This window comes from Phoxinus phoxinus, assembly GCF_949152265.1.
Source record: "Phoxinus phoxinus genome assembly, chromosome: 21".
Taxonomy (NCBI): Eukaryota; Metazoa; Chordata; class Actinopteri; order Cypriniformes; family Leuciscidae; genus Phoxinus; species Phoxinus phoxinus.
This window is the reverse complement of record NC_136896.1, coordinates 30,686,991-30,713,448: the sequence shown is the minus strand read 5'-3', so window position 1 is coordinate 30,713,448 and position 26,458 is coordinate 30,686,991. Positions and strand designations below refer to the sequence as shown.

The following is a 26,458-nucleotide window of genomic DNA, read 5'->3' as shown; positions in this document are numbered from 1 at the left end:
CAGAATGGCAGCAGTGTGGGGGGTGAGGGAGGGGCGAAGACGATTAACGTTACGTAAGTGGAAGTAGGCTGACCGAGTGATGTTATTGATGTGTGGTTGAAATGATAGTGTGCTGTCAAGGATGACACCCAGACTGACCTGAGGGGAAGGTGTGACGGAGGAATTATCAATTTTGATGGAGAAACTGTTAGTTTTGGCTAATGTGGATTTGGTACCAATGAGGAGAACCTCGGTTTTATCACTATTAAGTTTAAGGAAGTTGAGGGTAAGCCAGGATTTTATTTCTGCAATGCAATCAGTGAGGGTAGTGAGTGGAAGAGTGGACGTGGGCTTTGTGGTGAGCAGTGAAAATTAACATTGAATTTACGGAGAATATTTCCAAGGGGAAGAAGGTAGATAATAAAAAGAAGGGGCACCTCACCTGTAGTGACGGGAGAGGAAGTGGATTTGAATGACTTAAGCTGAATGAACTGAGTGAACTAATTCTGCGCATTAATTATTTAAATGAGGAATATTGTGACGTGTTCGTTCCCAGAAGAAACTCAAGACTACAATGGAGGCGTTTCAGGAGTTCAGAAACACTGACTGAGTCTCAAAACCACTTGACATGCATTTTTTGCATACATATGCAAGAAAATATAAAATTTTATAAATGATATAGAGAATAACTCCCACTGGAGGAACTTTGGAAACCTTTTTTTTTTTTTAAAACACATCATAGTTCCTCTTTTCAAAGACATTAAACATTTCCATTGCTCTGTTCTTACGGATTGTATGAGACCGACAATAAACATCCAGTGATCTCGGACTGTTATGAACCAGTTATTTAATGAGTTATCAATCCAAATTGGTTTAACGACTTACCGAATTGATTGACAGTTACTAAATTTACATCTGATTTAGTCACATTGGATTGAACTGAAGAATTGTGTACTTGTGAAAGCAAATGTTAAAAATGCGTATTTGTAAGGTTACTTACTGGCTGTTTAAATTGCAATATGTAGTACCATACCCATTTTGTTGTAATAAATGGAATTTTAATAGGATTTTTTTTTTTAAATATGACTCGTTTAAAAACATTTTGACTTGCGAGTCCAGTTGAAAGGATTGCTGTGACTCCTGTAAACCAGCAGGTGGCAGTAGAAGCACTGCATTCAGAGGAAACTCAGACTAAATGCAGATTGTTTGGTGTTTTTCAGCTGGTGTCAGTCAGAAAACTAAATCCACATTATGACTTACTTTGTCTCCAGTAGCTGAGTGTTCTCATGGATCAGATGCTCGACTTCACGACCCATACCTGCATGACGACAACATAAAACAGATTTAATTTTACACAAATATTTATATACCGGTATATGGTAATCATGCACAGATCTCTGAAAACCCCACAAATGCTGATTTGACCATTTCTGAGGCAGAACGCTTTACCAAAGAATATGAAATCATGCTTACCAAAGAAATTAAGGTCTAAAATTGGCATGCAAACCAAAGAACAAGAAAAAGGATCAGAGAATGACCAAAACAAAATCAAGTGAAATACAAATTAATAACGGTTCCAACAGCGTATCCTAACCAGGAGCCACACGCAGGAAAAGCTCTTTATTCCATGTAAATCATTGTATTGCATTGCATTATATGTTTTAAAACTTCAGAGCTTTGATCATAAAACTAAGCATTTATCATCTTACTAAGACATTATTGGCAGATATTGATATTTATATGCATTTTATGCAAGTATCTGCTTTACTGTTATAAAGATCTCATTGATTTGCATTAAAGCATCAGAATTTCATCACTTTTTGACCATATAAATATTAGCATCTGCAGCTAATTTAATATTTTTGCTCAGTTTGAGTCTCTGAATGGAATTTAGTTGTTTTTTCCTCCATATTCTCACTATAGCAGACTATATGAGCCTGACGCATCAAATATGATCCCTCAACAATATCTTGTGTGAAGCTTCGCTAATGTGCGAGTAAAGTTGTGGCATTGCACCTGGTGAGGATACGGTGTACGGGAGTAAAGCAGTGTAAACTAAACATACACACCAGAATACTCGTCTGGGGGAAAGAAATGAAGCGCCACAAACATGGAGGAAAGACAACATGATTAGATGGGCTGTGAATGTTAGTGCAGAACCATGGGTTTAACTTAGAAGATGAATAGAAGTCACTGATGTCTTTACAACTCGAGGAAAATAACACAAAGGTAAAAGATAGAGGAACAACACATTCAAAAACACAGTCATGAATCACGAAACTCAAAGAAGAAGCTTTGAATCAAACAAAAGCACTGTAATATTAGTTATTCACTGATGCTTTCACTGATAGTGGATCAGTTTGATTCATTTAATCATTCAAGCCGGCTCTGTGAATTGAACTAATTTATCAATAAGATCCGGTTCAAAAGAGCAATTCATTCATAAATCAGATGGAAAAAATTTGATTACTACACAACTACACAACTCAATCTGTTCTTCATCCAAAGCTACTGTAAGTTACCGCACGTTACTTCAATTTGTACCACTTTTATGATGCTTTATTATTATTTTGAGCTTCTCATTCACTTTTATTTTACTGAAAATAAAAAATAATGAAAACGGAGATATAAAAATCATTAAAAAAAAAAAATGATAAAAAGATCACCCAAAAAATTCTAAAACTTTAAATAAAATATAATTAAATAAAATGTATAATACATTTTTTATGATATTATTTTATATTAATTATTTAAATTATAATAAAATAAAAAATACAACTAAAATAACACTGATTTTCATTTGTGAATTATTGTGACTGAAAACTCACCCAGCAGATCAGCGCCTTCATCCACGTCTCCTATGAGGTCATTTCCTGCCGACGAGAGCTCCTCGAAGAGCGAGTCGGTGTTGCGGTCGAACGCCATGTTCTCGATGCCTTTACTGGGAGTGCTGGGAAGAGACAGAAGATCTGAGACACAACACACAGAACAGCTTCTCCGCCTAATAACGTCCAGATGAAGTCAGGAGTGTGTTTGGACTGAAGGTCCTCTGAGGCTCGCTGTGATAAGCCAAGTGCAGTGAGTGGATGATTGTATCAGCAGAGACGTACCTGGAGCCTTGGCATCCGCTCAGGTCCATGTCCAGTTCTGGTGTGGACTCGATGATCGCCTGGACCTCCGATCGCTCGGCGTTCTCGCTGTGATCGGCTCCTGAGTGCAAAAATATCAGTTAGGTGTTTTCAAAAGGTCTTAAATTCATCATGCATATGAGACAAAGCTTTTGGTGCAGATTCATTCAATTTAAATTGTAAAACACATTAAAAACCTGGAAAGACAGTTTTAAAAACACGGTTTGAAATCGCTGGTGTTTCTTACGTCACACACTACCTTGTAACCAATCAGATCAACGTGTGATCGTCAACCAGTGGATCTCTGAGTGAGTGAGTGAGTGAGTGGAGGCGGGGCTCATCTGCATATTCATAGAACCGCGCATACTAGATGAGGCAAGGGTGTCGAGTTACATGAATAATTTTTTTTCCATGATTTTTTTTTTTTAAATATGTCATTTTGGTGATTAAAGATCAGTTTTAAGAGATAAAATGATTGGCTACAGGAGTAAGATGAGTGAGATCAAATATGCATCTTACAACCATCTAACACATATTACAAACACACCAACGGAAGATCATAAGCAATCTATGGGCATAAATTATTGAATTTGAATTAAATCATATTCATTGATTGCAAACTGATCTGAAAATCCTAAACTTTCACTTTAAACTGGAAAGCTCAAATGCAGAGCTGCCAACTCTCACGCTTTCGCCGTGTGACACACGGTTTTGCCTGTTTTCACACGCACTCACGCCACACATCACATTTCTCACGCAAAAAAAAAAAAAAAACTCCCCGACCATAGATGGCGCTGATGAGCGTCACTGAACCCTATGCGCTGCACCCCGAACTTAGTAACAGAAGAAGAGATACAAGAAAGACGGCGGGGAAAACCGGAAAACCGCGACGACTGGTGATGAGAATCTGAGCTCAGCTGAGAGATATTAGTAAATAAACCCGAACTTACCGAAATGTATGCCTCGGATCAATCAGTGTTTTTCAACCGCGGTAAGAAGTCAATAAAACAGGTAAATGTTAAATGTAAATGGACTGCAAAACAGGTCGGCTAGAACAATGTCACATAAGTTACATTTACATCAGGAAAGCAATTTAATGACCATTTATAGGCTGGAAAAATTAGCTAGAGAGTTTTGTTAAATATGTCCACTATATTAGGCTACATATATTTTTACTTATATCATTAAAATATTATAAAGTTGTTATAATAAAGAACGCATTATATTTTATTTAAGTTGTTATTTTTAACCTTTAATAAAAAAATAGGGCTCTCTATGTTTTCAGCATTAGTGATTTATTTGTTAACATGTATCTACTGTAACTAATAATTATCAAAATGAATCGATATTGAATCAAGATGTCAAGCAATAATAAATACAGTAACCGGCCAGTAATTGTAACCATGCAGCTAAACATTGTAACATGTTGTCAGTAAACTTAATAAAAATAAGTTACCAAATGTTTTGACAATCATAACTTATTGTGATGCAAGTTTTTTTTTCTCCCACACACAGAAATGTGGGAGAAATTTTCTCCCTTCTTTTTCTCCCATTACCCCCCCCCCCCCCCCCCCCCCCCCCCCCCCAAATCTCACTCCAAGCTAAACTCAAAAGTTGGCAGCTATGCAAATGTATTTAGTTGTCGTGATATGGAAGCTGCGCTGGTCTTTTCCTCCTCTATTGTGTCGTATATCGAGTGGAACGCTTCTGGAACAAAAACAAATGTGGGCGGGGCTTAATTGTGTCCGTGGGGAATTGATTGGATGATTGTGGTTTGCTATTGGCTGATCTCATGTGAGTGACAGGTTGCCCCGCCTCTCAGGATTGACGTGTGTGACAGTGACACTTGCCCTGCATCTCAATGTCCACTTTCTATCCTAAACAGTGTGTGAGATTAAAATAAGTGTGTCCCAAAGCATAGTATGTTGAAGAGAGTATGCCAGATGGTCGACCATTTCCAATGGATTTTCGAAGTGTGGATCCGTGCTCTCTATAACAGCTAATATTACGGGCAAGTTACTTTTAAAAAGTAATTAGTTACAGTTACTAGTTACTTCTTCCAAAAAGTAACTAAATTAGTTACTCAGTTACAAATTTTAAAAGTAACTAGTTACTTAAGAAAGTAACTATTGCGTTACTTTCAAGTAAAATTTAATTTTAAATGCTCAAATGTGACCCCACCTCTACCCCTCTTTAACGGAACTTAAAATACATGTGCATGTTCAATTATTTATGATAAATCTGAATATTATAATGAAATGGACACTTAACACAATACATTATTAACAGAAACATGAAACATTGTACACACATCTAAAAAAAAAAAAAAATGTTGCTGTGGGAGAAAGTGAGACTAGCCTCCAATCAAATGCCATGTATGTAGATTTTATGTTTATATAGTGGATCAATGCAAAGAACACAATAGATGTTTTGGAACTTTTGATATTTATTGCCCCTCAACAGGCCACAACTGGGCAAAATTAAATTAAGCTTGTTGAAGGAAAAAGTAATGTCTATACTTCCATTTAGAGAAGGCTACTTTTGGATTATTTGGGCTCGTTTTGCAAACCTGTCTCTCGTTGACTGACTGGCTTGTGTTGTTCCTTGTGTGTCCTGTCCTGTCCGACTATGCGTTATGATGGGTCGTTCGCAATTCATGAGTGTTAGTGATGATGGATCGACTCGTTCGCGAATGAGCAAATTAATGGGTCGTTCGCGATTCGCGAATGAGCCGACTCTAAGAGCCGGCTCTTTTAGGTGAACGTCGGGAGCTGGCTCGCATATCTGAAGAGCCCACTCTATTTTTACAAATTTAGCCTATAGAAATTAAATAATTATGTAATAAAATTTTTAATATTATAGTCAAAGTCATTTAAAGAGCCGTTTGTGAGACAAAAGAGCCGGCTCTGTTCAGTGAGCTGAGTCAAAAGAGCCGAATGCCCGACACTACTATGCGTGCTTTCGAACACCCGCCCAACTCTACCTCTGATTGGCTTACAATGAAATGTTACTCTACCTCAGCCAATCGTCAGCATTTATGCGCTGGTCTCGTGCTCTGCCCACTAACCAAGGAAGAACAGTAAAAAAAGTATTTGCCTCTCGCTCAGAGATCTAGTTGGTCTGATGAAAAAAATCAGCTTCATCAGTTATAGTAACGCGCCGCATTTTTTGGCAGTAACGGTAATGGCGTTATTAAGATGAGAAGAGTAATCAATTAGATTACTCGTTACTGGAAAAAGTAATGCCGTTAGTAACGGCGATATTTAGAAGGTTTGAGTGACTAATCAAAGTTTAACCTGATAAAAAAAAAAATATTAATTTAACGTTATCCGTGTTATTATTCATCTGCAATAACAATGTGGACTTTTATAAAGATCCATTTGGCCATTAACTTTTAAATGCATCATTCTGCATTACTATGAGGAGAGTCTCAGCATGACGAGATGATTGACAGGCCAGTTTATAGTGACAGGATTCGACAGAGAGCAACCGTTAAAGACGCATGACGTGATAGTTTGTCCCAAAGCTTGTGTCCTCTTCTCTTCATATTAAACACGTGATACACATGTGCACGCCGTCAGCGTTTTCACTCGTGAACCGATCATCTCTTCCTTCTAGTTCATTTATAGCATCAAATAAACATGAATGAACATCAGAAGGAATGTAGTTTTAACCGCGGATAGACGTCAGTACACTCCGCTTCTCAAGCTCAAATCCTCCAGCGTTAATCTACTAACTCTCCTGACTGCGCTGTCCGACAAAAATGGCGGATTCAGCGGATGATGGATTATGATTGGTTTAGATCGCCTGTCAATCAAACTCCCTGCGAAGGGTCAACTGAGACGCAGCACTGATTCACCTGTGGATGGCGTCTCTGAAGCCTTATCCTCCTGTACGCTGATGTTCTTCAGTCGGTCTGCTTTAGCGTTCCCCGAGTCCGTGTTCCCGTGCGAACCCTCGGCCTCCTCCTCCACCGACACCATGAGCACGTCAGACTCGGGTCTGGACCGTCCCCGACCAGCGCCAGAAAGCTCATCCTGATAACAACAGATAGATGGATCGTCATAGATGCTATATAACAGATAGATGCCTGTCAGCATCTAAGGCTATTTTCATGGCAAAAATTAAATTACAAAAATAGAAATATCATATAAATACAATAAAACCAAGCAAACAAACAAACACAAGTCATCATTTTTTTTTTTTTTTTTCATTAACATATGCTAAAAAATCCAAAACCTTTCCAGGCATAATCTTACTAATTAAGTGATATAACTTCATAAAAGAGCATTCTCTACTTGTGTTAAACCCAGGACAGCCCAATACAATATGTTTAACAGAGAGGGGATCTTACAAAACACACACAAAGTTGGTTCTTCACCTTTTAAGAGGTAAAAAGGCACGAGTCAAACTTGTGTGGCATCTGGTGAATACCACTGGATCACATCTAGTTTTAAGAGCGATTAAAAGTATGTTCGAAATTCCCGGATGAATTTCATTCACTTATTATTCTTGCACGTGTTCCACTTCTCTTCCCACTTATCCAATATATACACAGATTAATAATAGGTCTCATATCTGAGAAAGGAATATTCCTGAAAACAAACCCAGGTGGAATAAAGCATTACCAGCGGCATTAAAAAATAAATAAATTTGAATATGGTGCAAAAGTTGTTTATTTCTGTAATTCAACTTAAAAGGTGAAACTAATATATCGTATAGACTCATTACATGCAAAGTGAGATATTTCAAGCCTTTATTTGTTATAATTTTGATGAATATGGCTTATGAAAAATTCTAAATTAGAATATTGTGAAAAGGTTTTCATAAGCTGTAAGCCATAATCATCAATATTATAACAAATAAAGGCTTGAAATATCTCACTTTGCATGTAAAGAGTCTATATAATATATTAGTTTCACCTTTTAAGTTGAATTACTGAAATAAATGAACTTTTGCAACATATTCACATTTTTCGAGTTTCACCTGTATACGCTAAATGGGACTGTCCACATTAATCATGAAGATTAACAGAATGATTCAAGTCTAGAATGTCATCAGCACACCATGATACCGTACGGAGGACAGACATGCTGCATGCAGATTCATTTAGAAAGATTATTATATTATGTTATATAATGTAATGCAAAAAACATTTTTAGTCTCCATTTTGTATATTCAACTGAGCTTTTAACCACATAAATAAAGACTGAAAGTTCAGTAATTGAGAAAAAAAACTGACATACAAAAAAAACAACACCACATGATTTGGTGCTATAATAATTAACATACAAAATTAAAGAAATATTCCAGGTTATCGTTTACTAGATTTTTTTCAATACAATTAATAGAGATTTAAAAAAAAGCTTCAAAAAATGAAACAAAAGCACCAACGGACACCAATATTTCCTATTCATTTTTAGAAGTTAGACGTTGAAATTAACCAGGAATATTCCTTCAGCTACATTGCAGACGATAACATCAACCACACAGATGCTGAACGCAACCGAATCTGAAACTTTACCTGGGATATTGGCATCATTAGTGAGTCCACATAAGTGGTTTATATGTTACATCCTATATATGTTTATATGCGACCCTGGATCAAACCCAGTCTGGAGCCGCACGGGTATATCTGTGGCAATAGCAACTATACATTGTATGGGTCAAAATGATCCATTTTTCTTTTATGACAAAAATCATGAGGATATTAAGATCATGTTCCATGAAGATATTTAGTAAATGTCCTACCGTAAATATATAAAACATGTATTTTTGTGAGTGAATGCAGCACAATCGTGAACATAAATGCACAACTTTAAAGGAGATTTTCTCAATGTTTACATTTTTTTGCTCCTCAGATTCCAGATTTTCAATAGTTGTGTCTCGGCCAAATATTGTCCTTAAGACTGGTTCTGTGGTCCAGGGTCATATATGTTACATCCTAATTGCAGGCAGCAGTTTGTGGACTGGACATATGGGCGATGAATGCAAAGAAACTATCCAGACAAAAACAGTCATGGATGTGGAGACAAGCCAAACACTACACACTACACACTGCACACTGTGAACTACACACTGCACACTACACACTACACACACTACGCTACCCCGCGGCTGCCGTGAAGATTACGGCAGGACTATCGGACGGCTACCTTACTGGAGTCGGTCCAATGGGTTTCCAAACTGTCCTGTGAACTCTTACCGTCCGCCTCCAACTGCCCAGAGAGAAACGTACAGTGAAAACATGACTGGTGGCACTTTATTCTGCCAGGTGGCTGATGGGAACTGCATTGCCAGTATATAAAGAGAAAAACAGGACGGTCCTTCCCCAAAAAAGCATCAGGAGCCAGCTTGTCAAATCCAGATTAAGCTGGTAAAATGAAATGTAGGCCAGGATTACACATAATCTGGGTCTCACGGTCGATCAAAAGCCAGATTGAATTTAACCCTTGTGAACCCTTATGGACATATTTGTCTTTTTCAAAAAAAAATTATTTATAATTTTGCCTGTGTTAATGCCAATTGCATAAATTTTTGGCTCGATTCTAGCAGTTTTAGAGTTCAACATGTTTCATTAAAATATATATTTTATATAAAATAAACCTCTATAACTATTTTTTGTTTTGTTTTGGTTTCACTTTTTAAACTTGTTTTTACTTCAACAATAAATCTACCAAGAGTCTTCTTTAAAATTAGACCAAACTTAAGTCGGTGCTTCCAAGCTTCAAATTTTTATGACAGTTTTTTGACACAGATATTTTTGTCCTCTATGGACCTACGCACACGTGTTAAGCTTTGACATTAACATGAGATGACAATGGGAACCCATTTAATTCATATAATGTGATGCATTTCTGAACTCAAATGTTGTTTCTGAGGCAGAGGATCGGCTGTTACATTTTATGAAAGACATTTTCTTCCTTACAGCAACAAAACAATGAACCATGCACAATAAGACCAGATATTATTAACATTCTATTTCATGTTGACTTTAAAGACCATATTTATTTGCCATTGTAATAAAACCTTTTTGATGCCTTAATATCAACTCAGGCTTATTAGAAAAATTATTAAGTTTCTTGAACTAGGGATGCACGATATATCGGCCACCGTATCGGTATCGGCCGATATATGATCATTTTTAATGTTATGTTATCGGCGCAATAATCAAATTTGTCTGATATATTAAAGCCGATAAATAATGTATTATCTCCTTCAGCTGAGACACTTCAGATGCGCACTGTTCAACATGATGGCTTTAAATTGCTTGAAATATGATTGGAATCACTTCAAAAAAGGAAAATACAGTAAAGCGCAAGTCTGTCATATCGGCTTCATAACATTATACTGAGAACATTATTATAATTGTGTGATTGGGACATGATGAGACTTTTGTTTGTGTAATCAGGCTCTCAAAAATATAAAAATTTGGAGTTAGATTTATCAGCCAATATATCCGTTATCGGCTTTCAAATATAAAGAATTATCGGTTAACGGTATTGGCCAAAATGTACAGGTGCATTGCTTGAACATTTTGCGACACTATCAAAGTCAAATATTCAGTGAGTGGCACTAAAAGCACGTATAGTTTGTTTCAAAACAGATGAACGTGAATCTGGCAACCTTTTAATACATTGGTTGTTGTACATATCGTGACATTTCAGAAATGAAATGCATTACGATAAAGTTTAATGCTCTATCGTGTTTAAAAAATAATGCAGCACAGACACTAAACCTGATCAATAGTGTTAACAAAAGCACACCTGAGATTAAAACACACTTGCTGAAGCAACCGTGTCAATAATCTGCCTCTGTAATCATAATCTGTGTGAGGAGGAATCAAAATGGCAGGTGTTTTACTCCCTCTAGTGTTTATTTCAGCTGCAAACTGCAGTGAATTATATGTATAGGTGCCTTAATATTAGTGTATTCCTATCATTACATGCTCAGTACGTCTTCTCTATTGACGCAGTAGTACGTGGCTTTGTTATTTTGTCTACACAGCGGCCGTTGCCCTCAAGCTCTTCTGATAATGAGATGTTTTATTAATATGCCTTTTCAAAACAGCACTACACCTGGTGCTCTATAAAAAGAACCAAAGCTCTCATTAAAATCAATCGGTTATTGAAGAGCAACTAATCCACAGCGAGTGGCAGGAGCCGACAATAGGTTTTGCACAAGCACAGACATTTTCTCTCACTGACATATGCGCACAAACCAGCAAAAGCACAAGCGCGCGCAAAACAAAACCCTCTGCAAGATGCTCCCCGACTCTCTGGCGTTTCCATGGCAGAATGTGCCCACTTTCCCTCAGAGGCGTTTAACCTGAGGAGAGGCTGACGGCAAGCCATGGCCTAGTTTCTCATCTCTCCCAGAAGACCGGGACTCTGGAGGATGATATAGAGAGAAATGCAGAGTCATGAAGCGCACAAAGGCCAGTCTGTATCCCTCCACAGTGGGAGTCTGATGGTGCCTTTGTGCTTCTGAAACTCACTGGCCTTATAATGAGAAATCAAATATTCACTGAAGAGCCTGATGCTTACCTACTGTACTAGGCCTGTCAAAATGGCCGAAAAGCTAAATTCTTTCTTAAATATTAGCAAAATTCGAATTATATTTGAATTCTAACGTCAATACTTAAATGTTAACGAGCGCAATACGCAAATATACCGTATTTTCCGGACTATATATTCCGGAGTATAAGTCGCATCAGTCAAAAAATGTGTCATGAAGAGGAAAAAAAACACATATAAGTCGCACTGGACTATAAGTCGCATTTATTTAGAAATTTATTTCACAAAATCCAAGACCAAGAACAGACATTTAATCTGGAAAGGCAAGTTATTAAACTACACAACAGCACACAGAACAACAGGCTGAAGGTGTCCGGTGTGTTAGCGTAACACATTAACAGTTATTCAGCTCCACAATAGCATAAAGAACATATATCTGAGGCTGAATAGGCTAAACTAACATTAGCCAGCGAGTCCAACAAGTTACCGGTAAGCAAGTTCACCAAGCTCCCGATCTCACTCCTCAACACTGAATCCATTGAGTTCTTCCTCTGTGTCGCTTCTGAACAACTCCGCTAACTAGAGCGCCCTCTCGCGGCTGTAGACGGTAATGTTTTCTCTTGGTTCATCTCCGTCAGTATGAGTTAATTTTAATGTTATGTTAATATGATTTAAAGTCACAGGACCAGCAAAACTATGAAAAAAAGTGTGACTTATAGTCCAGAAAATACGGTAAGGCAAATCAAGCATTGCATCTCTTATTGAAATTAAATGACATTTAGTTTTTTTAAATGCATTAAATTATGAAACAATTGTTCTTAAATAAAATATAATTTCCTTAATGTGCACGATTTTTGCCACCAACTGAGAGGGTTTTCTTTACAGTTTTTCAAATGAACAACGTAGCCGCACCGTGCTGTACTGGATAAGCTAACAAAAACAAACCGCGTCAGTTAAGGTGATGATACACAGGGCAACTTTTTGGGCAATTTTGCCGTCAACAGGCAACCAGATGAGACACAGGGCCCACGACCAATCTAAATGATCCAAATAGAAATGTATTGCCCATTTTCAATGGGAAAGTGCCCAAGCAACAATCACTCGGCAATATTGATTAGCTGCCAAACGCTGGGATGTTTCTGTCTGGGTGTAGCACCTACAGCTCTGCACTATCTTGCACATTAATTGGTGGCTCATGTTGCATTTTCTCCCATTTATTAGTAATATGAGTGCACTCTCTCGGTATATCTAAAGTCTTTGGCTCTGTTGTGTGGCTCCTCATCAGACTGACAGCTGAAACATGACCGGCATCCTTCAGAAACTCCTGCATCAGGCCTAGATTGAGACGGGCTTCAAGGTCAGTCTACTCTAGAAACCCACAATGCCATCATTGCTGATCAAATCAATGCGAATAAGGGGAGAGAAATGGATTCAGATCTGGCAAGTCTAGTGGTCAATCAAAATGGATTTTCCCAAAATCCCAAATGGCAAATTACTTGGGACATTTGTTCCTCAAAATGGTGAAAATTTGGGCAATTTGAGTGACAACCCTATAGTAAATTTCACAAATAATTAAGGAAATCTATTACGGCCTTTTACAAAGTCTTGCTGTTGTTTCTGGACTCTACTCCTGCTTGAATGTTGATTATTTTCCTCATATTCTCCATTGTTGCGGCTCCTCTCTTCCCAGTCTGTCAGTAACGCTCTGTTTACTTCCTGTCTCTATGAAGCCCCTCCTTCTGAAAAGCACACTGTGCTCTGATTGGTCGGCTGGAGCAGTGTGTTGTGATTGGTCGAGTGCTTCGAGTGTGTTTGGGAAATGTCCCGCCCCTTAATTGCCAGTTTAGTACTAACTAACTCAACCAGGCCCCGCCCCTTTAATCTGCGCATTAATTATTTAAATGAGGAATAATGTGACGTGTTTGTTCCCGGAAGAAACTCAAGACTTACAATGGAGGCGTTTCAGAAGTTCAGAAACACTGACACTGATAGAGAATAATTTATGCTGGAGGGACTTTGCAGAACTTTTTCATGCTCAAACCGCAACATTACACACTAAAAACAGACAAACATGTAAAAATGCACTAAAATGGAAAGTAACGCATCATATTAAATGTGACATTTTGAAGTAGAAAGACTAAAATTGAACTTTCTTGTAACCAACATTCCAATGAGCTTTATGTAAACAAACAAAAAAACAGTGCACATGAGTTGAGTGGTTTGTTTGTCTTTAGTTTAGAGGGTTGAGAACATAAACATGGCAGGAAGAGGGTGAAGGCACATGATTACTTCATCAACATGAATATGCATGAAGGGGCCTAGAGTCGTGGGTCTCTGTAGGACAGGGAAGATCCAGAGCATGCGAGGCCTTGTTAGGGCTCTGTTTAAGCATGCAGGGCACAGCAGACTTCCTTCCCGCAGGCAGTGTTCGCTCAGGCTTCTTTAACATATGTTCCTTTCAGAGGGGGAAGCGCTCTCTCTCTCTCTCTCTCTCTCTCTCTCTCTCTCTCTCTCTCTCTCTCTCTCTTCTGAGATGACACAACGTGATCAATCTTTAGTTGGGCTGGGTATTGACACACACTTCATGATTCAATTTCGATTCACAAGCTCTTGATTCGATTCTGATATTGATTAGCGATTGATTTATTTTGATATATGTCTGGTAGAGTTAAGGGTGATTTTTGTTTTGTTTTTTAAATCTAAACATGGCATCTGTCATAAAAAACTTGTTTTAATAACAGATTTATTCCAAAATATACTTTCTGCGGTTGAAACACTGATTCATGGATTATGAGACATGATTGATTTCAGTTGTTCTGTATCTTTCATCATTCCTTCTGATGTTTATTAATGTTTATTTGCGGCTGTAACTAGTAGTGAAGAGGAAGAGATGATCGGTTCTACATCGATCTGTCACATATTACACATTAAAGAGACACACACACACACACATTTATTGTCCCTGACTTCTATGATAATATTGACAGAATTGAAATCTGAGACTTTATTTCATATCAAAAGCATCAAAGCAAAAAAGCTTATAGTAATTATTGGATGGCAGGCGCTACAAATAATGTTAGTGTTCTGTTTAGTTTCTGCATCAACTCAAACCAGCACACACACCAAAAGACAGATCTTGGGTTTAAATCTTTAAAATGATAATAGTGTAAAATCGAGAAATCGATATTGTCAAGCCAGCCCTAATGTCTTTAAAGTCCCCCTGTAGTCAATACATTTATCACTTAAAACTCACCAAAATAACATATTTAGGTGTTTTTTCCTTGAACAAAATTCTTCATGTCTTAAAATATCTTGAATGTAACTCGACACCCTTGCCTCATTTAGTAGTGTGTGCGGTTCTATGAATATGCAAATGAGCCCCGTCTCCACTCACTCACTCACTCAGAGATCCACTGGTTGGCGATCACACGTTGATCTGATTGGTTACACGGTAGTGTGTGACGTCAGAAACACCAGCAATTTCAAACCGTGTTTTTGAGACTGTCTTTGGTTCACTGCAGTTTTAAGCAGAAAATACTCAGCAATGCTGTCGACTTATGAACTTACACATGGTGTGTGTTAAAGCAGATTAATAACACCACATACACACATAAACTACATTAAAAGACTTGATTTTCAACACAGGGGGACTTTAAAAATGAGATCAATTTCTGCCCACACGCTCCCACACTGGGGCTGTGAGACCAGTAAACAGTGGGTCAATCTGTGTGTTTCTCACCTTGAGGCTGGTGTTGGATCGAGGGTGGCTGAGATTGTTATATCTCCATGTGTCTGTCCCTGGCGTCTCCACAGATTCCCTATGCAGATCCGGGCTCATCGCATCGCTTCCCGGCAATGAGAAAACACCCAGAGAGACCGGTCGCTCCTTCCTGAGAACACACACAAAACATACGATTGGAAACTTGAGCGAGAAACATAATGGATTAAATAAGTCCTGTATTCAGATGTGAACATTTTCACACCAATTTCATATCAATTGGGTATTGGGAAACAAGTTTCTGAATTACAGGTGAAACTCGAAAAAATTGTATATGTTGCAAAAGTTAATTTATTTCAGTAATTCAACTTTAAAGGTGAAACTAATATATTAAATAGACTCATTACATGCAAAGGGAGATATTTCAAGCATTTATTTGTTATAATTTTGATGATTATGGCTTACAGCTTATGAAAACTCCAAATTCAAAATTAGAATATTGTGAAAAGTTTTCATAGCTGTAAGCCATAATCATCACAATTATAACAAATAAATGCTTGAAATATCTCACTTTGCATGTAATGAGTATGTAATATATTCGTTTAAATATGTACGGAATTATGGAACTTGTCGTCATGCCGATGGATCTAATAATGTTTATGGATGAGTGAATACACTGATGTGTTTATCATGACTGTGGTGTGAAGCAGGCGCGAGTGCTAATGAGAGACGGATATCAGCGCCACACGCGAGTCCCGCGGATATAAAGGAATGAGGACATTAATCTACCGAACTAACGTTACACACAAGTGCTGCATTAATACTCACAGGACAGTTTATTAGACGAATGAAGCTTGTGAGGTAACGCAGCGCTGTTCACTCGCTCTACGCTATCACACTAAACTGCATCTGAGTGTGTTAAAGTTATAATGTTATTCTGTGTTAGTTTGTCTGTATGAGACTAGCAGTACGCTAGATCAACATTAGCATAACACACTGATCATATTCTAACATTTCATCATGTTGAGCTATATAACACTGATTAGTTTTATGTATATTTGCTCACGTGTCTAATAAAGCTCATGTAAGAGCGTCTCTGTCGAGTGGAAGTTAGTCGTGGACGCTAGCTCTCGGCTTCTCTGTCGAGTGGAAGTTAGTCGCAGACGCTAGCTCTCGGCTTCTCTGTCGAGTGGAAGTTAGTCGCTGACGCTAGCTCTCGGCGTCTCTGTGGAGTGGAAGTTAGTCGTGGACGCTAGCTCTCTGCGTCTCTGTCGAGTGGAAGTTAGTCGCAGACGCTAGCTCTCGGCTTCTCTGTCGAGTGGAAGTTAGTCGCTGACGCTAGCTCTCGGCGTCTCTGTCGAGTGGAAGTTAGTCGCGGACGCTAGCTCTCGGCGTCTCTGTCGAGTGGAAGTTAGTCGTGGACGCCAGCTCTCGGCGTCTCTGTGGAGTGGAAGTTAGTCGCGGACGCTAGCTCTCTGCGTCTCTGTCGAGTGGAAGTTAGTCGCGGACGCTAGCTCTCTGCGTCTCTGTCGAGTGGAAGTTAGTCGCGGACGCTAGCTCTCGGCGTCTCTGTCGAGTGGAAGTTAGTCGCGGACGCTAGCTCTCGGCGTCTCTGTGGAGTGGAAGTTAGTCGCGGACGCTAGCTCTCGGCGTCTCTGTCGAGTGGAAGTTAGTCGCGGACGCTAGCTCTCGGCGTCTCTGTCGAGTGGAAGTTAGTCGTGGACGCCAGCTCTCGGCGTCTCTGTGGAGTGGAAGTTAGTCGCGGACGCTAGCTCTCTGCGTCTCTGTCGAGTGGAAGTTAGTCGCGGACGCTAGCTCTCTGCGTCTCTGTCGAGTGGAAGTTAGTCGCGGACGCTAGCTCTCGGCGTCTCTGTCGAGTGGAAGTTAGTCGCGGACGCTAGCTCTCGGCGTCTCTGTCGAGTGGAAGTTAGTCGCGGACGCTAGCTCTCGGCGTCTCTGTCGAGTGGAAGTTAGTCGAGGACGCTAGCTCTCGGCGTCTCTGTCGAGTGGAAGTTAGTCGCGGACGCTAGCTCTCGGCGTCTCTGTCGAGTGGAGGTTAGTCGCGGACGCTAGCTCTCGGCGTCTCTGTCGAGTGGAAGTTAGTCGCGGACGCTAGCTCTCGCCGTCTCTGTCGAGTGGAAGTTAGTCGTGGACGCCAGCTCTCGGCGTCTCTGTGGAGTGGAAGTTAGTCGCGGACGCTAGCTCTCTGCGTCTCTGTCGAGTGGAAGTTAGTCGCGGACGCTAGCTCTCTGCGTCTCTGTCGAGTGGAAGTTAGTCGCGGACGCTAGCCCTCGGCGTCTCAAACGCCACGCTGATATTGATCCTCGTTTTATTTCTCCTTCTGTCCCAAAGTCTGCTTGCCATGGTCCATAATGTTTGAACTAAACAACAGCGTGAGCGCCGCTAGACGTAACATCGTTGTCCACGTCTGTCACCATGGTTACTATGGCCATACGAGCAGAAACCAGGGATAACGCGGATGTTACGTCATTGACAGGCGACAGTGAACAGGGATGAGCCATTAATTATTTAAAGGGGTCATGACATGAGAAACCAAATTTGCCTTGATCTTTTGGTATATAAGAGGTCTTTGTACCATTAAAACGTCCTGCAAGTTTCATAGCTTAAGACTTCCTCCCCATTATAAACGAATCATTTATTTAATCAAGCTCTAAATACAGCTCGTTCTGGATCCATGGTAAGAAGTGACGTCACGGTACGAAGTGACGTACCAGCGTTTGCATATGACCGCCTCCGTCACAAGACAACTACGCTTTAAGCGCAAGACAACTACGCTCATTTCGTATCATTGTCGCGCCCGCGCGCCGCGCGCCTCACAAGTGTTCAGTGGACGGACAGCGAGTGGGTCTGTGTACAGGGAAATTACGATGCCGCAGATGTGCTGTTCCTGGCTGTGGACAAACAACATCTTTGAATACGCTGCGAAAGATCCAGACGTCAGGGGAAAATGGATGCACTTTATTTTTTGCGGACGTCTCAGTCACGGCAGTGTTAGTTTAAGCGTTTGTTCTATACATTTTAAGGATGACTGTTTTGAGCTTTGCCAGAAAACTGTTGCTCAAAGATAAGTCCGTGCCGACTCTTCTGGGCTCAACATCGACGACGCAAACTGTAAGTAATGTATTTAAAACTTTAAACTACTTTTTAAATACGCTGAAAGATCCAGTCGTCAGGGAAAAATGGATGCACTTTATTTTTTGCGGACATGTCACGGCAGTGTTCTATACATTTAAGGATGACTGTTTTGAGGAAAAAATCCCAATATGATGCTTGGCTTTGCCAGAAAACTGTTGCTCAAAGATAAGTCCGTGCCGACTCTTCTGGGCTCAATAACGACGACGCAAACTTACTTTTTACCATGGCTAATATAAACACATTTGTATAAGAGAATCTTGAAAATATGTCGCCTTTCTAGTAGGCCTACATGTGATAGAAAATTAAAAATGTTGCCTTTATCAATGCTGCATCTTCAAAGATGGCCTGTCTGTGCATGCATTTTTGACCGTGGTACACCCTATCATTTCATTGGAATTAGTTAAATAATGTTAAACTGTTAGCAAATGAAGCTATAGGATAATTATGCAACAATAATCCGTTTTCAAGTGTTTCACTTTCCATGTGGACACGGGCTGATCCAGTCTTCGTTGTTGTGGTGTAATGAAACATAATAAGGTTTTATCATTGCAAGAGCCATCGCTTCGCATGCATCACCCGCTACTAAACAGTTGCGCCGAATCCGCACAGGTTCTGGCTGGGGGTGTTAATAATTGATGCATAGGCACTGACGTTAGCCAATCATAACAGTGGGCGTTAACACTGAACTCTTAAAGGGGAAACACCCCCAAAACAGACTGTTTGAATCAGAGGATGAGAAACAGGGTGGGAAAAGGTCATAAATCACTACATTTTAAAAAAAAATTGTAAAAAAAAACTATAGTAATACTATAATTGCACCTAAGGGAACATAATAATAAAAAATAAAAAAACATGTCATGACCCCTTTAAAATTGGAAGTTCTCTGAAATTAAAAATCTTTGGGAACTTTTGGGATATTGTAAGTACACAACTGCAGGATATATATCACACTGTGCAAGTGATTGTTGGATATTGTATTACAAAATTCTTACATATTTAATAGTCTTTAAGATCTTCTGATTCTTACATGTCTCAATGCATGTCTATGGAAAGTTTTTGCATGCAAGAAGCCAGAGCAACTCGATGCCACGCTAACACCAGAGCTCCTCTAGGAGAGACATGTCTTTTGTCTCTCTCCCTGTTGTCATAGATCTGCATTCAGACTGAACCTGCTGACGCCACATTCTGCCGGGATCTGCTCACGTGAGCAGGATTCACTCCATTCAGCTCAAACTGTACAGTAAAGAAAAGGTAAAGTACGGCTTGGAAACAAGAACCAAATTTGAGGAAGTGATAATGCAAAGTCCAGTGCTTCTCCTCAGTAGCGGGTTTGCATGCAAGAGTGAGGATTTAACTTGTGCATATGCATTCGTCTTATGCACTTATGGCATAAAACATTTGCAAATAAGGCAGCTTTTTAATCCTATGAGAACAAAATCGTCACTTCCTGGGAAATTGGCAAGAAAAATATCCGTAATATAAATAAAGGCACTTTTTCCCTCCATCATAAATTAATGAATCAATAAACGCTGTCGTGTTCTCTAGCGTTCGGATGCTGGTGTTCGGGAACACACTCGTGTGTGAGACGCTTCTGGAGGGAATTATACCAAATCATTCTGATCACACACTTCGACTCCGGCGTTTCAGAAACACCAAACCAACATTAGAGATGCAGCGACGCCATTGGTCCGCTGGTTACTCCAGTCATCCAATCACAGCTGACGCTGAGGGTTTTGTTGCACATCGAAGGATTTATTCAGTAAATGTGTTTCCATCATAGTTTATGTGCATGACTTCTTATAAATAAATAAAAATTATAATATTGCACGGGTGAATTGTTCACCACAACACTAATGTCCACTAACAAAAGTAAACCGGGTCCATTTTGATTTCTTGCCAATTTTTAAGTAAAAAATAAAAGGGAGTAAATCAATGAGTGAGGCTTGCATGTACTGTGCTGGATCTCTATCTGACGTGTACATCAATACCCATGCTGTAATCACACACACACACACACACACACACACACACACACACACACACACACACACGTCACAGGACACGCCGTGTCAATCGCACAGTAAAGGTCATGCTTTAACAGAGTTGAGAAACTTCAGGTCCAAAGTTCAATTCATGAAAAGCTCTATAACACCGACTGGAAGTTTCTGTTCCAAATCATTAATACAAGCAGAATGAAAAGTAGACCAATAGAAATTGTTCAAAAGCAACTAATATAATGTTTGGATTGCAAGAACAAGGCAAGTCCAGTTGTCTTCAACTAAATTAGACAAAAAACTAATGAAAAATACCCATTTTACATGCGTTCAGAAGTAAAGCACAAATTCCCTTTTATCAAAACATAAAAAGCGAGTCAGGATCAGTTAGAGCTTTAAAAGCAATTAAATCAGATTTAATCAATAAATATCATCAACTGAAGTTCACTGGTTATAATAATATATATAACACAGTCATAAATAGGCATTTGATGAGTATCAAATGACATTTTCTATCCATTTTACTCAAATTATATTTATTATACAATGCATTTAATAGCTTGGCTTATGATAAGAAGTCTACGGTCAACTTTTCCAGAATTACCACTAATATAAGAGTAAAATAAACATTTTGTATAGAGATATTAAGCTAATTTTTGGAAGTCTTATTATGTTTTTGAAAGGATTCATGCAAAAGAACAGCGTTTATTAGAAATAGAATCTTGTCTAACATTATAAACTGTAATTTTTGATTAATTTAATGCATCCTTGCTCAATAAAAGTATTAATTTCTTACGGATCCAAAACTTTTTATATATATATATATATATATATATATATATATATATATATATATATATATATATATAGACATATATATACATTTTTCATCATCTTTATGCAAATATTAATTCTTAGAATTGATAGGCTCATAAAATTCAGCCTTGAACTCTCTACGCGTGTGAAAATATCAGCTTTGGGGGAACAGAACTTCACTATTATAATCACACGTGACACTAAAACCAGTTTAATATCTTGGAATAAAAGAACAGAAAGCTCTTCCAAGCGTCTCAATATCAGGTGTTCAACTGCAGCTCCAGTGCAAGAATGAACAGAAGACTTGAACAAACTGAAGCCGTAATGAACAATAACCCGGTTAGAAGGAGAAGGGGATCCGGTGAAACGAGCGCTCAGATCTGCACAACACTGCTAATGCTAACCGTTCTCTCCCAGAGCTAGCAGACACATGATGAACAACAGTAACCCGAGTAACGGAGGGAAAGCATGTCTACAAAGACAGAAATAGAGGGAAAAAGAGGCTTAAGATGAAGAGAAGCAAAGTCCAATAATGCAAGAGGTTTTCAAACTGGGGTTGGTGGAAAAGTTTAGAGAACAAAAAAAACAAATGAATAAATTTGATTAAAATAAATAATAAATCTATCTAACGAAGAAAAAAATGCAATGTTGCATAATAGAAAGTAAATATTTTCACTAGGAATGCACCAATATAAAAATTTTGGCCGATATCTGTAACCGATAATTCTTTATATTTGGAAGCCGATAACCGATATATTGGCCGATAAATCTAAATCCAATTTTTATATAATTTTTGAGAGCCTGATTACAAAAACAAAAGTCTCATCATGTCCCAACACACAATTATAACTTTTTCATTATAATTTTATGTAGCCGATATGACAGACACGTTCGCACTGAACTCTATTTTCCTTTTCAAAGTGATTCCAATCATATTTCAAACTTAAAACTATCATGTCAAACAGTGCGCATCTCAACTGAAGGACATAATACATCATTTATCACTATTATTTAATATATCGGCCTAATTTTCTTTTTAGTTTAGACATAAAAAATTTACATATCGACTGATACCGATATGTGGCCGATATATCGTTTCCTTATCACATTTCTTTTTACAGTATAAATAAATAGCTGCATTTCTGAGGCATCTAAACTCTTGCTAAAAGCAGCGGTGTGTGTGTGTGCGTACCTGCTGATCCGGGGCAGGGAGTGTGTGATGGCGGGCATGCGGTTGGAGACGGAGTAATGCACGAGCAGGAGAACAGAGAGAGAGACGAGAACAGCAGAGTTGATGACCACCGCCCCCCCCACGAAGCCAAAGACGAACAGCAGCACGAAACCCGGACTCATGTCTGACAACACACGCTACGGGCCGCCCGCCGGCCCCCGATACGCCACAGCGATCCCATCAACACCAGATCTGTGTGTGTGTGTGTGCTCTGCAGCCTCTCACTGCTGTGCTGTGACATCATCCACTTCACACACACACACACACGACCGGCTTTGCAGCAGCTGTCCTTCCTAGCGTGTTGTTTTCCCTCTGCGCGGCTGATTAATGAACCGCTCTGTTTCTTGCGCGCTAATTCTCTATGCATTTTCCGGTTTCCATCACACAGCCGATTGGTTGTGGGAACTGATTTGAATATGCAGATCAAGCAGGGTTATTATAGTTAACTACAAACTCTGAAGTCAAATAAAAACTTATTTTATTTCAGCTAGTTGCCATAACACTTCTCATTTTCGTTTGGTTTAACTTATTGTAGTAAAATAAATCAAATAAAAAAATACTATTAAATTAATAGAACAATATTTTAATTTATCGAAATAAAATAAATTTTAACTGAAATAAAAACTTTATTTCCACTGGTTATCAAAGCAAAATTTCTCATTTTCATTTACTTTAACTTGATGTACTAACATATCTAAAACTGAAATAAAATTTGTAAAAACTATAGACATCACACACACAAAAAACTACTAAAACTTTAATACAACTTTAAATGAAGATGAAAAATACAAAAACAAATTAATTCAAAAATATGAATAAACAGTAAGATTTTGTGTGTGTGTCTCAAACATACACAGAAATATTAAATATGAATTATAAGAAACATGTATGATTATTAACAGTTGTGCGGCTTCAGATTTATGAGAAAACTGATACATTTATTTCTCAGGATTCTTTATTACTTTATTACTTTATTACTTAAATGTCCTTCCTGTCACTTTTGATCAATTTAATGCTTCCTAGCTGAATAAAAGTATTCATTTCTAATTAAAAAAATGTTTTTACTGACCCCACAATTTATGATTAAAAATGAATTGACTAAATTATGAATTGATGAAATGACTAAATTAATTAAAAATGTTTAGAGAAACTTTTTTAATTCTATTCAAATGTATGTTTATATAAATGTATGGTATGATATATATATTTATATAATATAATATTTTTTATCATGTATATGTTGTAGATGTTTTATCACACACAAGAACAATCTTCTTGAAAACTTTACTACACAAAGTGTAAAAACACTTTTTTGTAACACTTCACAGATTTGGTATATTATACTATGTCTGTCATAGAAAAATCATAATTAATATCCTAATCCGAAAGCAGAATGAAACCGTAAAAGCTTCTTCGACACTCCCAGACCGAAGCCCTTTCCTAAACTGAGCCATGTTGGAAACGCTGTGAGCATCACACGCCGCTTATGAGGACGAGACCGCAGCTTTATAGATGCACTCGATCAGAGGGTCCGTGAGCAGAGAGGATTATGGGATTACTGTAGAAACGTGATCATGTCAAATAAAAGGGTTTGCTATATCTTCACAAAGTTGCCGTTATATTTTAGGATCGCCATTATGGGGAATGCTTCATATTAATTCAAATGTTTGGAAAAGCCATGCAAAAATAATAAATAAACACACACACACACACACACACGCGTTTTATGTGGGAGACCTCACATGGGTTATTTAAGTGCAGAATCAAAGCAGATTGATGGGGAACAGTAATGGAATTGTCATAAATATTAAAGTGAAAATTATTAATAACACACCCCTGCATCTTAAAAAAAAAAAATAAGTTGATTTGGAAAGGAAAAAAGGCCTAATATGACCTAATTTGATGAAGCATCTGTTCAAATATATCAATCAAAACTTTCCGTGATGCAGTTTTTCTCTCTCACAAAATTAGAATTATTTTTCAAATTATGTATAAATAAATAAATAAAGTACACATAAATATTACGGCTGTCAAGTGATTACATTGTCTCTACTTAAATACACAATGTGGTGATTAATCAATCTAATTAAATGGCAAATTAATCTGACATCGAATTTTACAAAAACTTCACAAAAAGATATAAATATTTTATTTGATTCAACATAGAATTTATTAGGCTTCAACGGCCATGAGGGCGGGTAAATTATGACACAATTCTCAAAGTAAAAGGTCTTAATGAGCGATTTATAACTTTATAGTTTATAAAGTTATAATATGTATATTTATCTTACAAAAATCGCTTCAGAAGGCCTTTATTAACCCCTGGAGGCGTGTGCATTACTGTTATGATGGATGGATGCGCTTTTCTGGGCTTCAAAATCTCATCCTCCATTCACTCCCATTATAAAGCTGGGAAGAGCCAGGATATTTTTTTAATATAACTCTTGATCGTGTTCGTCTGGAAGAAGAATAGGATGGCTTGATAGAGTAAATTATGGGATCATTATAACTGCAAAGGAGTTGATTTTTCAAAAAATCTGTAATTTTCTGTCATTGTTTGGAACTTTGGATGAAGTGCATTTTTTCTTCTTCAGTCACTGGCCATAAATCTAAGCTTGTAATCAGGATTAGGCATGAAATATCATACGTGTGAAAATGGCTGAGAACTGAACAAATAGTGTGTTTATGGCTGGTTTTCTATGCAAGACTCTCCTTCACCTATAGCAAAACAAGCACTGTTTCTGGTATCAGCACCCCAAAATGAGTAAGAAACAAGCAAATATTACAAAGGCCGCAGTTATAGCTTGCTCTATACACACAGAAGCTAGTTATGGGACTTGTTTCTGACTGTGTAGGTGATAAATATCATAAAATCTGTGACCCTGGAGCACAAACCTAGTCTGGAGTCGCAAGGGTATATCTGTGGCAATAGCAACTATACACTGTATGGGTCAAAATTATACATTTTTCTTTTATGCCAAAAATCATTATGATATTAAGATCATGTTCCATGAAGATATTTAGTAAATTTCCTACCGTAAATATATAAAACATGTATTTTTGTGAGTGAATGCAGCACAATCGTGAACATAAATGCACAACTTTAAAGGAGTTTGATGATTTTTTTGCTCCTCAGATTCCAGATTTTCAATAGTTGTATCTCGACCAAATATTGTCCTATCCTAACACACCACACATCAGTGGAGAGATTATTTATTCAGCTTTCATGTGATGTATCAATCTCAATTTAAAAAAATAGCTGGTTATAGCTGGCTCTATACACACAGAAGCTTGTTTTGAACCGTGTACGTCATCGGTTCCCAACAGGGGGTCGCGGCCCACAAGGGGGCCTCAGCGAGCTCTGTGGGGGGTCGTGTCCTATTTTGAAAAGTTTTGAGCAATGAGCATTAAATAAAAGTCCTTAACTTTTTTCTGTTCAAAATGTATATAATGAGCGAGTTCATCATGAATCCATTTTCCAATCCGTGTTTTTGTCTTATCCTGAACCACTATGGTACTCCTATAATAAGTGTTTACATTGGGACTAGTTTACACTGGTTCGGATGTGGAGTAGCCCAGGACCAGCGTGACTCGTCATAGACGTACACAGAGAGAAGTAGTTCCGGCTACAATGTTCTTCTGGAAGACGCTGTTAATAAACGCACGTTTATAATCGCTCGCTATAGCGCCAAAAGCGTAAAAAATAAAGCCTCACACATTGATAAAGCCTCACAAATAACATGCAAGTATTGAGGCCCCAGACAGCAGTCAGTTAGTAATAACCTATTCTTTCTTTTTACCTACACACCAGTGTGAATAATGTTATTGCATTTCAAATAGGGCCAATTTATAGGCTACTCCTAGGCTTACGTTTTTAAATTACAAAGGGCCTACTGATGTTTTTGTTATTGAATTTTCAA

General features: G+C 38.2%; 1 protein-coding gene across 11 annotated transcripts in view; it reads right to left on the bottom strand.

Moving 5' to 3' along the window:
• The window catches only part of spag9b (sperm associated antigen 9b), an 84,345-nt gene that overhangs the window by 32,011 nt on the left and 25,876 nt on the right, over positions 1-26,458 (bottom strand). For 2 of the 11 annotated variants that reach the window (XM_079595913.1, XM_079595916.1), the window contains exons 5-11: positions 15,363-15,513; positions 9,263-9,325; positions 6,967-7,144; positions 3,090-3,189; positions 2,808-2,929; positions 1,453-1,467; positions 1,240-1,297 (exon numbers count right to left, since the gene is read on the bottom strand). In XM_079595913.1, coding sequence (XP_079452039.1) covers positions 1,240-1,297; positions 1,453-1,467; positions 2,808-2,929; positions 3,090-3,189; positions 6,967-7,144; positions 9,263-9,325; positions 15,363-15,513 — 687 coding nt within the window. Of the gene's footprint in view, positions 1-1,239; positions 1,298-1,452; positions 1,468-2,807; positions 2,930-3,089; positions 3,190-6,966; positions 7,145-9,262; positions 9,326-15,362; positions 15,514-22,499; positions 22,775-26,458 lie in introns of those variants that run through there. The other 9 variants (XM_079595917.1, XM_079595918.1, XM_079595920.1 and 6 more) reach the window with 7 other exon arrangements.